General features: G+C 41.1%; 1 protein-coding gene across 1 annotated transcript in view; it reads left to right on the forward strand.

Annotated features, from left to right (window-relative positions):
• Positions 1 to 10,812, forward strand: part of SEPHS1 (selenophosphate synthetase 1) — a 26,979-nt gene extending 16,167 nt beyond the window's left edge. Inside the window, exons 8-9 of the mRNA XM_070381942.1 lie at positions 6,289 to 6,501; positions 8,933 to 10,812. Coding sequence (XP_070238043.1) covers positions 6,289 to 6,501; positions 8,933 to 9,147 — 428 coding nt within the window. The 3' untranslated portion in view covers positions 9,148 to 10,812. The remainder of the gene's footprint in view (positions 1 to 6,288; positions 6,502 to 8,932) is intronic.
• Positions 10,813 to 13,915: the final 3,103 nt, after the last annotated feature.

A 13,915-nucleotide genomic window follows, 5' to 3' on the forward strand; every position in this document is an offset into this window, starting at 1 on the left:
ACTCTTTTAACATTGTTTTTTTAAAAAAAATCTTAGCTGGAGGAACTGGCCACCAGCCAGGTTTGGCCAGTGACTGCACAACCCCTTCTGTTAGTGCCTAGAGCCCTAACCCACCTGGATTCCTGGTGGGAATCCAGACACCTTGCGTGTTCTTGACATAAGCACGGGGTAAATGTGATTTGCTTTAGAGGAGAAAAAATCATATGCTTATTATAGGAAAGTTTTTAGAAAATATAAAAAGTAAAGGAAAAACATTGTTCATAGTCCCACCACCCCAAAATAACTTCTATTAATACTTTTATGTATTTTTTTTTAATACTTTTATGTATTTTTCTAAGATTTTTATCCATGTTTGGTTGGTTGGTAGTTTACTTTTATCTTATTGTTGATGTTGTAAACTAATGGTTAGCATACATTTTACTTGTATTTGGAATTTGGCGGGGGCAGGTCATGGAGCGGCATGCCAGATCTTAGTTCCCCATCCAGGGAGGGATCAAACCCATGCCCCCTGTAGTGGAATTGCATAGTCTTACCCACTGGACCACCAGGAAAGTCCCTGGAATTTGCTTTTATTCTTAATATTACTAAATTCTTTTTTCCATATTATATAATTCTAATACACATGATTTTTAATGGCTAGATGTTCTATCAGAACAATATGCTGTAACTAATTTGCCTTTTGCCTACTTTTGAACAATTTATTTTGAGATAAAATTTTTCTGTAATTTTTTTTCCCTGCATTCCAAGAGTATGTCTTTGGCTTTATTCCAAATTAAGTTGAATTGTAATTATTTAATTCTTTGTTCTCTGATACTCTCATCACTTACAACAAAGGTTTTTCATTCCTACTTCTTTTACTGTGCCATGTTTAAGAAGTTTTTTTTTTTTGTCCTTCAAATTAAGTAGTTTAACAGTTAGAAAGTGATTTGTAATGGATTTAGTTTTACTCATATAGATTTTTAGTTTACTTATATTTGTGCAGTTAAGAGTCCTCTATCCTTAAGTTTTAGACATTCTTGATAGGGATATGGCAGAACACTTTGGTCGTATGCAGCAAAATTAAGTGTACGTTTATTTTGACCCAGAATTCCCACTTCCGTGAGTCTATCCCAAAGCTACAGTGGCCAGAATATGAAATAGCATGTGTACAACACTATTCGTTGAAGCACTATTTATAATTGCAAAAGAAGGGTGCAATCTGAAGGTCCATCACTGGGTGACTGACTGGGATTGTCTAGTCTCCATGCACAGTGGAATACTATTCCCTAGAAAAAGGAATGAGAGAGCTTTATTACCAGGAAGCTATCTGTAGGATATGGCCAGTGAAAAAAGCGAAGGACAGAGCATGTGTGTAGTATGCTACGTTTTGTGTGTTCATAAATAAATACGAAGTAATAATGTGTATTTTATACTTTCAAAAAGAAACAGTGGAAAAATAAGTCATTAACAAAAATTATTACATATACAAGAGAACAGGGAGGAAGCAGACCCTCTGAACATGCTTTGTTTCATAAGTTCAACTTGGAAACAAATGTTTTATGTAGTTTTCTATACTTAAATGAAAAGAGCATATTTTATGAATCCAAACCAAATTTTTTAAGGTTGTCCAACGTACGTCTAAGCTAGTGGCAAAATGACATGAAGAAGAATTATTTCAAATCTCTTTGAGCCTGGTATTTTCTGTGTACATCCTTAAGACAAAAATCCACAAAAATATTTCATTGTTGTCAGTGGGTTTGTGTTTGTGAGAATATTGCATATTGAGATAAATAAGTGAATGTAATTAGGAACAAAGACTTTAGAGAGAAGTAAGACGATCTAAGTAAGAGAAGTAAGACAGTTTTAAATTAATTAAAAACTATCATCTTTAATTTTGAATTATCAGTGTGAACTCAGGATTATTTTTTTTCTCTGAAAATGTTTATTTCTGAACCTGTTGAAAAGACCTAGAAGCAATGAAGGGTGAAGTCTTATTGCCCCTGGTCGGAAAGTTACTGTTTTCCACTAAAAAGTACCAGGACTCCCTGGGGAAATGGCAGGTTCCAGCTCTGGGGCAGGAAGTACAGAAGATAAACTTGATTTCCTGTGCCTGGAAGTGGTGGTGGTGTCACATCCCCACAACTTCAGGGGGCTCCCACTTCATGGGGGTGGAGGGTACAGTTTGACTATCAAAGACCAGAGTGACCATATCAAGTATCTAAACAACTGATAATTAAAACTTCTTGGTCACCTGGGTCACCAACTTGTTCTAAAATAAAAGTGGTCATCCTTTTACTTTACCTGTCTTGTATAGAGTGAATTTCAGGGAAACCGAATTTTCTCAAAAATTCTTTATCGAAATCATATAAATACAGGAAGAATGGTTGAATTACAGAGTTGCCATTTTTGCTGTCCCATGATTAAATGAACCTCAAGACAAAAAAAACATCAGTGGCTGCTAGAAGCTTTTAGTGAAAGGTTCATGTTGATGATATTACCCCCCATTCCCCATGAAGGATTCTTGCCAGAAAAAAAGAACCTGAGTCTCTTCGAGCCTTGGTCCTAAACACCAGTACAGGAAATAGAGAAGATGGTAGAACGTGCTCGCATCGGAGAAGATCCCCAAATCCAGAATGGAGGAGATGCTGTAGGAAAAAGTGGCTCAGTCTCCACAAATAAATGACACTGAGAGGAAACTGTTGTGATGTTTCAGAGAAAGCAATCAAATGTAGTGTTCATTTTGTTGGTATGATAATGATATTGTGGCTGTTACAAGTTTTTTTTATCTTTTAGAGGCACACATAGAAATACTGATAGCTAAGGGACATGACTGGGGTTGGCTTTAAAGTTTCCATATCACCTCTCACATCCCCCAGCAAGCAGGCAGGAAAAGATGAGACCCCAGCAGATTGGTGGTAACACTTGAGGCTGGGTATTGTTAGGTATGTGGGAATTCATGGTGGTGTGCTCCTCTCTCTGCTTTTGTGTTTCATTGAAATTTTTATAATAAAAATTAGCAACAGTCATTCCGTATATAAGAGAAGTGGTGACCAATACCTTAAAAGTAGAATCCCTTTTCCCTAGTGGCTCAGGCGGTAAAGAATCTGCCTGCAATGCAAGAGACCTGGGTTCGATCCCTGGGTCAGGAGGGAGAAGGGAATGGCTACCCACTCTAGCATTCTTGCTGGAGAATTCCGTGGATATAGAGGAGCCTGGCAGGCTACAGTCCACAGGGTCACAGAGTTGGACACGACTGAGCGCCTGACACACACTTACTGACTGTAGGATTCATTGTGTCCTCTTGTCCACTCTGGTACTCAGAGCTTGTCTAGGACGGCGTCAGGAAGAGCTGAAGTGGAGGTTATGGCTTTGCTAAATGTCCTTGACTGACCCACTGTGCCAGGTGTAGGTATGTGAATAGGATGGCCTGTTCTCAGTGTTGCTTAGCTAGCACTATGAACCAGAATGGGGTCAATTCTCCTCTCAGCGTGTGTTGTTGACGATATACCTAAGTAAAAGATTCTGGTCTAAGGAAAGATAAATGAGAGATTTGATGAACTTGTGCTTAGTCACTAAGTTATGTCCAACTCTTTGGGACCCCGTGGACTGCCTCCTGCCACACTCCTGTCTGTGGGATTTCCCAGCCAATATACTGGAGTGGGTAGCCATTCCCTTCTCCAGGGGATCTTCCTGACCCAGGGATCGAACCCAGGTCTCTTGCATTGTAGGTGGATTCTTTACTTTCTGAGCCACCAGGGAAGCCCAAAGAGAGAAAATGTATATCAAAAAGCAGGTCTTTGCTAGTGGTATAGTGGATAAGAATTTGCCTGCCAATGCAGGGGACACAGGTTCAGTCCCCAGTCCTGGAAGATTCTTCATGCCATGGAGCAAGTAAGCCTGCATGCCACAAATACTGAAGCCCACATGCCCTAGAGTCTGTGCTCTGCAACGAGAAGCCACTGCAGTGAGAAGCCCGAGCGCAGCAACAAAGACCTAGTATAGCCAAAAAAAAGAGAAAGCATTTACCCCAGAGCACTTCTGTAAACATATGGCATATTTCATTTCATGAGAAAGACACTTAGTTTTTAAAAATTAGCAATTCAGTTACTCTCCCCATCCCCAAAGTGAAATACATAGGTGCGACTCTAAAAACATGTCCAAGTTCTGTATGAGGAAAACTATAAAACTGATGAAACAAATTAAAGATGTAAATAAATGGAGGTATTCCGTGCACATGGATAGAACTCAGTATTGTCAAGATGTTAGTTCTTCCCAACTATAGGTATAATGCAATCCCAACTGCAGTTCTAGCAAGTTATTTTGTGAGTATCAGCAAACTGATTCTGAAGTTTACATGGAAAAGCAGTGGACCCAGAACAGCCAACACGGTGTTGAGGTTGGAGGACTGACACCTCCCGACTTCAAGATTTCATATAAAACTGCAGACATTAAGATAGTATGTTGTTGGTTAAAAAAGAGAGGTCAGTGGAATAGAATAGAAAGCTGAGAAATGGGCCTGCATAAGTATAGTTAAACTGATTTTTGACAAAGGAGCAAAGGATAAATCTTTTAAAGAAATGGTTCTTGAAAAATTAGACATCCATAGGTAAAAAAATGAATCTGGACACAGGTCTTAAACCCATCATAAAAATAAACTCAAAATGGATTGTAGACCTAAATGCAAACATGCTAAACTCCTAGAAGATGACATAGGAGAAAACTTGGGTGATCTTGGGTTTGATAATAGCTACTGAGATAACACCAGAAGCACAAATCCATTAAAAAAAAAATGGACAAGTTGGACTTAATTAATATAAAAAACTTCTCTATAGAAGAGACTGAGGATGAAAAGACAAGCCACAGACTGGAAGAAAATCTTTACAAAACACATGTGACAGAGGACTGGTATCCAGAATTGGCAAAGAACTCTTGAGACCCAACAATCAGAAAATCCAATTAAAAAACGATGGGGGGCGGGGGGTGGAGAGAGCTGAACAGACACCTCACCAAAGAAGATACACTGATGGCAAATAATTATATGAAAAGATGCTCCACATCGTATGTCATTAGGGAATTGCACATCCACTAGAATAGCTAAAGTCAATACCAAATGCTGGTGAGGGTGTGGACAGCCCATTGCTGACGAGAATGCAGAGTGGCACAGCTGCTTTGGAAGATAGTTTGGCAGCTTCATGCAAAACTACATCCGCTAATGTGATCTAGCAGCTGTGTGCCTTGGTGTTTGCTCAAATGAACTGAAAGCTTCTATCCACCCAAAAGCCTGCACATGGATGTTTGTCGTAGGTTTATTCAAAATTGCCAAAACTTGGAAGTAGTTGGTAAATATATAAATTTATATTTATGTAAATTAGTATAAATATTAAAGTCCTTCAGTAGTTGGTAAATATATAAATAAACTGTGGTCCATCTAAACAGCGGAATATTGCTCGGTGCTGAAGAGAATTATCACGACATGGAGGAGCCTTAAGAACACATTACTGAGTGAAAGATATCAATCCAAAAAGATCAAATTCTGTATAATTCCAACTCTGACCTTGTGGAAAAGGCAAAATGATGGAGAAAGTTGAAAGATCAAGGGTTGGAGGAGTGGGTGAAAAGGTGGAACTTGGGATTTCCAGGGAAGTGAAAATACTCTATGATACTCTAATGACTGGATACACGAGCTCATACTTCTGCTGCACGCATAGACATCAAGAGTGAACCCCAGTGTAAACTGTGAACTGGAGTTAACAGTAACATATGAGTCCTGACCTGTCAAGGCAGCACACTGATGCTGGCTATTACTGTAGGAGAGATGGCTGGAGGGTAGGGACAGTATGGCAACTTTCTGCTAAATTTTCTGTAAACCTAAGACTATTCTAGAAAATGTACTAATTTTTTTTAATTAAAAAATAAAAGATTAACCTTTCAGATACCAGGAATGTACCTTGAATTTAGATCAGACAGTCTTAAAAGGTCTTGTTCTTTGATTTTAGGAGAGTATGACAGATTTATCTTTCGTTGAGGTAGCATTTCCTCGCTACAGATATTTTGGTTTACTAGGGCTTTACTGTTGGTTGAAGCTGCTGTTCCGAGTGATTCAAAATGAACTACAAAACCAACTTTCAGAATTTTACTCCAGGTTTTACTAATCTTTAAAATCCAGCTTTCATCATTCCTGTATGCCGTCTTCCTGACGAAATAGCAGTTTTGAGACCAAAGCATCTGTAAGATTTTGAGTTGAGGGGTGTTTTCTAGGAGTCTCTGTTCATGACACCAGATGACAAAGGCTTCTCTGTCCTCCGGCAGCGGCAGGACTCATGCACACATTCAACGCCCATGCGGCTACTGACATCACGGGCTTCGGGATTCTGGGCCACGCACAGAACCTGGCCAAACAGCAGAGGAACGAGGTATCCTTTGTGATTCACAACCTTCCCGTCCTGGCCAAGATGGCAGCCGTGAGCAAGGCCTGCGGAAACATGTTTGGGCTCATGCACGGGACCTGCCCAGAGACATCAGGTACCGGGGCCCTGGCCCGGGTCAGGGGTTAATGCTGGTGAGGCCAGTGGGACCTCCCTGAGGAGGAGCAAGCCAGGTCCAGCAGCAGGGCCCCAAGGTGTGAGGTCTTGGCTGGGAGCATCTTCCGCCTGCTGCCGTCTGCCACGGTGTCTTCATGCCATCCTTCCTGTGATGAGCAGCGTTGTTTTCAGTCCAGTGTTTGGTGATGGGATGGGAAGAAGGGAGGATATGGGGAAAATAGGTCATCACCTAGTTTCCATTGGAAACTCAAGAAATAGCTAATGTATCCATAGGTTACATTGACGAGGCTGTATTTTTTCCTTGCAAAAGTCTAAAATTAGTGTTTTAAGAATGAAATAGTATATGATATCTCCAAATTACCATTTTTATTTTTGTCCCCCCCCCTTTTTTTTTCTTTATCTGGACTCTGTCTCATCCTTTCAGTTCTATCCCCTACCCGCCCCACCTTCCTCCCCCTAGTCTCTCTTACTTCTGTTATACTTCCTCTATAACTCAGGAACTGTTTCCCTGTCCTGGTAAAAGAGTTGAAATATCTGGGAATGAAGTAAAGTACCCATGCCTAGACTGAACCCCTAGGTAGTCAATCTGAGGTTGGCCTGGTCATAAGAAATTCTGACCCCTAAAAGCTAAGACCACGAAGCCCCACCCATGCACCAGCCCTGGGGGTGGGGATGGTGGGGGTCGTCTCAGGTGGGCCTCTCAGCCATAGAGAGGACCCTGCCACTTCCTGACCTCAAAATCACAAAATCCACTTCCTCGAAGTGTGCTACAAGAGGGTAGCTGAACTCTTGGTAGAACAGCACCTGCTGCCTGGCAGGTGTAGAATCAGTGTGAATGAACTAATGAATATTACCAACTAATATAGTTTGTCTCTATTTAAAAATGAAAAGTGTCTCATTTTTTTGTAAAAGGTCATATATATTTTTTTCCCATTGTGTTTCTTCTACTTAAAAATACATTAAATTATTCTGGCCTAGCTACTCGGGTACCAATGAAGATTTATTTTCACATATTTTGTATTTTTCTATTTTGAAGTTAATGACAGAGCCAGTGACAGAACCTAGATACTTTGAGGCACACACACTTTTATGGCCTTCAGTTCAGTTCAGTCGCTCAGTCGTGTCCGACTCTTTGCGACCCCATGTATCGCAGCACGCCAGGCCTTCCTGTCCATCACCAACTCCTGGAGTTCACTGAGACTCAAGTCCATCGAGTCAGTGCTGCCATCCAGCCATCTCATTCTCTGTCATCCCCTTCTCCTCCTGCCCCCAATCCCTCCCAGCATCAGAGTCTTTTCCAGTGAGTCAACTCTTTGCATGAGGTGGCCAAAGTACTGGAGTTTCAGCTTTAGCATCAGTCCTTCCAAAGAAATCCCAGGGCTGATCTCCTTCAGAATGGACTGGTTGGATCTCCTTGCAGTCCAAGGGACTCTCAAGAGTCTTCTCCAACACCACAGTTCAAAAGCATCAATTCTTCTACACTCAGCCTTCTTCACAGTCCAACACTCACATCCATACATGACCACAGGAAAAACCATAGCCTTGACTAGATGGACCTTAGTTGGCAAAGTAATGTCTCTGCTTTTGAATATGCTATCTAGGTTGGTCATAACTTTCCTTCCAAGGAGTAAACAACGTCTTTTAATTTCATGGCTGCAGTCACCATCTGCAGTGATTTTGGAGCCCAAAAAAATAAAGTCTGACACTGTTTCCACTGTTTCCCCATCTATTTCCATGAAGTAATGGGACCAGATGCCACACGATCTTAGTTTTCCGAATGTTGAGCTTTAAGCCAACTTTTTCACTCTCCACTTACACTTTCATCAAGAGGCTTTTTGGTTCCTCTTCACTTTGTGCCATAAGGGTGGTGTCATCTGCATATCTGAGGTTATTGATATTTCTCCCAGCAATCTTGATTCCAGCTTGTGGTTCTTCCAGCCCAGTGTTTCTCATGATGTACTCTGTATATAAGTTAAATAAGCAGGGTGACAGTATACAGCCTTGACGTACTCCTTTTCCTATTTGGCCTTAGTTTTTAAATTAAAAAAAAAAAAAATGAAAAGCGTTTTTTGGTAAACTGAGGACTCCATGTAGAGAATCAGATTGAAAATGTAAGGTTCTCTTTTGTTAATCCTTTCAAGCGTTGCCTGGGAAAGATTGGCACCACGTATGTTGCTGTGTCTCAGACGCTTCACTCCTACACAGCATCAGATGATTCACAAGGAAGGTGTTTTCATGACTTAAAAGTTTGTTGTGTGTGTTTTGAAATATAGTAGAAGTTGAGCAAGGAATCAGTTAGCGACTCCACAGCGCGGTCTGTGGAATAGACGCAGGCAGTGTAGACCTCTTCTGGGGAGACAACAGCATCACCGCTAATGGTGCTCCTTTTTTCTCCCTTTCCCTTTTGCCAGGCGGCCTCCTGATCTGTCTACCGCGTGAGCAAGCAGCTCGATTCTGTGCAGAGATCAAGTCCCCCAAGTATGGTGAAGGCCACCAAGCATGGATTATTGGGATCGTGGAGAAGGGTAACCGCACAGCCAGGATCATAGACAAGCCCCGGATCATTGAGGTCGCACCGCAGGTGGCCACCCAGAATGTGAACCCCACGCCCGGTGCCACCTCGTAATCTAGGCCAAGGCAGCTGTGTGGTTTTGTTTTTAAATAGCTCTATTTCCTTTATCATCATTTCAATTAAAGACTATAAACAACAACGAAAAATCTCATTGTGTCTACACATCTGGTGACCTTAGGTCGATTTGTGAGTGGATGCAATTAATCAAATAAAATCCATTGCCTTTTTTTCCCGTTACATTAACTGAAGATGCACCTAATCTTGAGGCAGCTTCTGAGTTGAGAATTATATTGTTATCCAATACTGTTGATTCATTTTGAATCTTTAGACACTTATCTCTTGCCGAGTAGGCTCTTTTTAAAGGTGCTTTCACGTAGCACAGACATTACCTGTCGTAGTGTATAGCAGTTTGTGTCTTTTCATTTTATGTATATTTATCATTATCCGCCCGATCCTTTTTGAAGTGTCTGGAATGGTATTCTGGAAAGACAGGATTGGTGAGGGAGTGACACAATGGTGTCCCAGTAGCAAGAGGGTTGCATGAATCCTTTTAGTCTTCTAATTCAAGAGCATCTCTTTGACCCAAGGGTGCATTCAGCTAAACCAGGCAAGTGCTTAACTGCATGGAAAGCACTTTGAAGACAAAAAAGAAATGTTCTTTCTTTCTTTTTTTTGTAGCCTTCCTAATACTTGCAGTAGTATCATTAACTGTTTTCTTTATTGATAGCAAAAAAGGACACTTTTTGCAATGTAATTAGATGTTCAATAGCACAGCAAGGATTTGCCTCTGAAAGGGGGTTCATGTATAATACTCATTTACAAGTCAGCATATAATTAACTACACAAATAATTTTTAAATATAATCAATAATAATAAAGACTGTTCTGTGGATAGTTGTGTTTAATACATTTTATATTTTGTATAGTGATTTCAGACCTTTTGTTTCCTTAAAATCCAGCTGTTTAGCCTGAGTCTTAGCATTATTTTGTCCCTTGCGCCAGTACTTTTCCATGCACGCTTCCTGTGATCTGTGTGGAAACCTGCATTGGCCAACCATGCAGCTCGAACTTCAACTTGTTATTCAAATAAATATTTAATTTTTTTTATTGCTCTTGTATAATCAGATGCCCCGTTTAGTATTATTTTAGAAGCATCAAGAGGGTTTTGGCTAAAATACAATTTATTGGGGGAAAACTAGATTTTAGTTTTATAAAACTTTCAAGTCTTTCACGGGACCTATATTTTCTTGAATTAAATTTTGTAGTTCTAGAACAAATAGGTGATCTAAAAAGGTGTTTATCCGTGTTCCTTAAAAACAGAGGCTTCCTTTTATTTTCACCTACTGACCCAGTAGGAGAGGCTCCTCTCCTCACGTGTCACACTGTCCCGCATGTCCCACCGCCCGCTTCTGAGCGCTTCCTGCCTACAGGCACCAAAGTCGAGAATGGCTCAACTTCTTGCCAAAGGAAACCACCACGCGGGAGCAAAGCCCTGGAAGAGGCTCTACCTTGGACTCGTCCTCCTTCAGGAGCCAAAGCGCAGCCTCTTTGCACATGTTACTGGAACTCAAGCCATTAACTTCAGTGTGTAGGACCAAGGGGCTGCAGCGAACTGAAGTTAACTGGACACTGGGTAGGGACTGATGACCGTGTTGGTCCTTAGAAGCTGCAAATTGGTGGTCAGCAAAATAAAATGTTGGAAACCTCTGAGTGAGATGAACATACTGTTGAGCTTTTTTTTTTTTTTCCCTTTAAGGTTTGGTGTGATGGCTAAATCTGAACTACTTTCAGAGTTGATCATGTCTTGAATGCTGATGGTTTCCTTGGTGGCAGGTCTGTTGAGAAAGTGAGCTAATCGAATGATGCTCTGAGGAAATGATTGTGAATATTCATGTTTTATAAAGAGGAAATGCTGGGTGTTTAGAGGTCCATGTAAATGAGGAGGAATAACTAGGCTTTACAGGAGTGTTTCTTAGTGGGTCCAGGTCACACCTGCATTAGAATCACCTGGCGATGCTTGTCAGAGTCAAATTATTGGGCTCCAACCCAGGCTGACAACAGAATTTTGGGGGTGGGGGACTAAGGGAATCCTTAAATGAGCACCCTGTATGGCTGGGCCACACATGGCAGGGTCCACCAGTAAAACCCACAGAGCCCTGGTCTTAAAGGTGGAACATGGAAATACCATTTTTCCCCTGGTTAAGTCTGTGTGGAAAGAATGGGAGTGGGTGGATTTGCAGGCCTTCAGTGAAATAATTGGTAAGATGGGGGAATTCACAGGTTTCCAGACACATTTCAAGAATTGACTGAATCATATTCTGCCGCCTTCTGTGGGTTAGCAAACACTGGGTGAGTCGAGTTCTTGTGTTTCGTGGCCCTTATATATTTGATGTCCAATTCTGAATATGCAGTTGATGTTTTCAGTGGGTTCTGATGGTCTTTCTAGTCCTGTTGCCTTTAGAGGGAGTCTGTGCTTAAAACTAAGAGAAATACCAAGCGGGTAATGGAGCTTTTTAAAATTTGACATAGATATATTGTGCAACTTGTTTCTTCTCACTTTATATACCCTGGACCTAATTTCCTGTCATATTTAATAATAGAAATATCCCCATTCACGTTAACCCTGATGTTGTATCCCATTGTATGGCTGCAGGATACTCGGACTTTGAAATAGAAATATTGAAGTTATTTGTAATTGTCCAGTTCACTCACTTCAGTTCTGTGGAACACTAATCCTTAAAATGTTGAAAACCCTTTGTTCTTCCATGCCCAAGCTAATCAGATTTGGGGATTTTCCTCAAGTATTGTAGCTGGGTGTCCATCAGCAGATGAATGGATAAGAAAGCTGTGGTACATATACACAATGGAGTATTACTCAGCCATTAAAAAGAATATATTTGACCCACCAGCTTCTCTCCCCACCCCCCGTTCCCTCTGCCTGCATGTCCTTCTCAAGGAGAAATGCCTCATGCAGATCCTTGAGCCCATGACAGGTACTCACTATCTTTCTCTTTAACTAGATGTTGAACTCTTTGCTAATATGAATGGTTGCCTGCATCCCTCTCTATTTTTCCCTGTAGATGGAGATAGTCCTGGGCAAATTCAGTACCCAAGAAGTGTGTGAAGTTGTGTTGGTTGATTTATCTTCATTTCGTGACTGATAATTTAGTCCTCTTGACATTTTTCAATCCAAACAATTCCATAAATAATAATTGTATCCATTTGTCTCCTGCTGAGTTTGTATATACATACATATAATATCTTTTCGTTTCTAGTTCCTACTAAAAGATTAAAAAACTCTACACCACACATTGTCTCAGTTCTTCAACTTGTTTTAATTATGGCTGACTTCCGAAATGGGCTTCCAGAAAATAAAGCCCAAATCTCTTTGTCTGGAATGGATTTATAGGAAGTTTGTCTTCTAATGACAACGCACAACTTAATTACACTTGTGCCCTTTCAGTTTCAGTCAGTTGCTCAGTCGTGTCAGACTCTGACCCCATGAACTGCAGCACGCCAGGCCTCCCTGTCCATCACCAATTCCTGGAGCCTACCCGAATTCATGTCCATTGAGTCGGTGGTGCCATCCAACCATCTCATCCTCTGTCGTCCCCTTTTCCTCCTGCCCTCAATCTTTCCCAGCATCAGGGTCTTACTCCAATGAGTCAGCTCTTCATATCAGGTGGCCAAAGTATTGGAGTTTCAGCTTCAACATCAGTCCTTCCAATGAATACCCAGGACTGATCTTTAGGATGGACTGGTTGGATCTTGTAGTCCAAGGGACTCTCAAGAGTCTTCTCCAACACCACAGTTGAAAAGCATCAATCCTTTGGCGCTCAGCTTTTATAGTCCAACTCTCATATCCATACATGACTACTGGAAAAAACCATAGCCTTGACTAGACGGACCTTTGTTGGCAAAATAATGTCTCTGCTTTTTAATATGCTGTCTACATTGGTCATAACTTTCCTTCCGAGGAGTAAGCGTCTTTTAATTTCATGGATGCAATCACATCTGCAGTGATTTTGGAGCCCCCAAAAATAAAGTCAGCCACTGTTTCCACTGTTTCCCCATCTATTTGCCAGGAAGTGATGGGACTGGATGCTATGATCTTAGTTTTCTGAATGTTGAACTTTAAGCCAACTTTTTCACTCTCCTCTTTCACTTTGATCAAGAGGCTCTTTAGTTATTCACTTTCTGCCATAATGGTGGTGTCATCTGCTTATCTGAGGTTACTGGTATTTCTCCCAGCAATCTTGATTCCAGCTTGTGCTTCATCCAGCCCAGCGTTTCTCATGATATACTCTGCATGTAAGTTAAATAAGCAGGGTGACAATATACAGCCTTGACGTATACTCCTTTTCCTATTTGGAACCAGTCTGTTGTTCCATGTCCAGTTCTAACTGTTGCTTCCTAACCTGCATACAGGTTTCTCAAGAGGCAGGTCAGGTGGTCTGGTATTCCCATCTCTTTCAGAATTTTCCACAGTTTAGTGTGATCCACACAGTCAAAGGCTTTGGCATAGTCGATAAAGCAGAAATAGATGTTTTTCTGGAACTCTCTTGCTTTTTCAGTGATCCAGCAAATGTTGGCAATTTGACCTCTGTTTCCTCTGCCTTTTCTAAAACCAGCTTGAGCATTTGGAAGTTCACGGTTTGTGTATTGCTGAAGCCTGGCTTGGAGAATTTTGAGCATTACTTTACTAGCATGTGAGATGAGTGCAATTGTGCGGTAGTTTGAGCATTCTTTGGCATTGCCTTTCTTTGGGATTGGAATGAAAATTGACCTTTCCCAGTCCTGTGGCCACTGCTGAGTTTTCCAAA

Source organism: Bos mutus, chromosome 13 (assembly GCF_027580195.1).
Source record: "Bos mutus isolate GX-2022 chromosome 13, NWIPB_WYAK_1.1, whole genome shotgun sequence".
Classification (NCBI taxonomy): Eukaryota; Metazoa; Chordata; class Mammalia; order Artiodactyla; family Bovidae; genus Bos; species Bos mutus.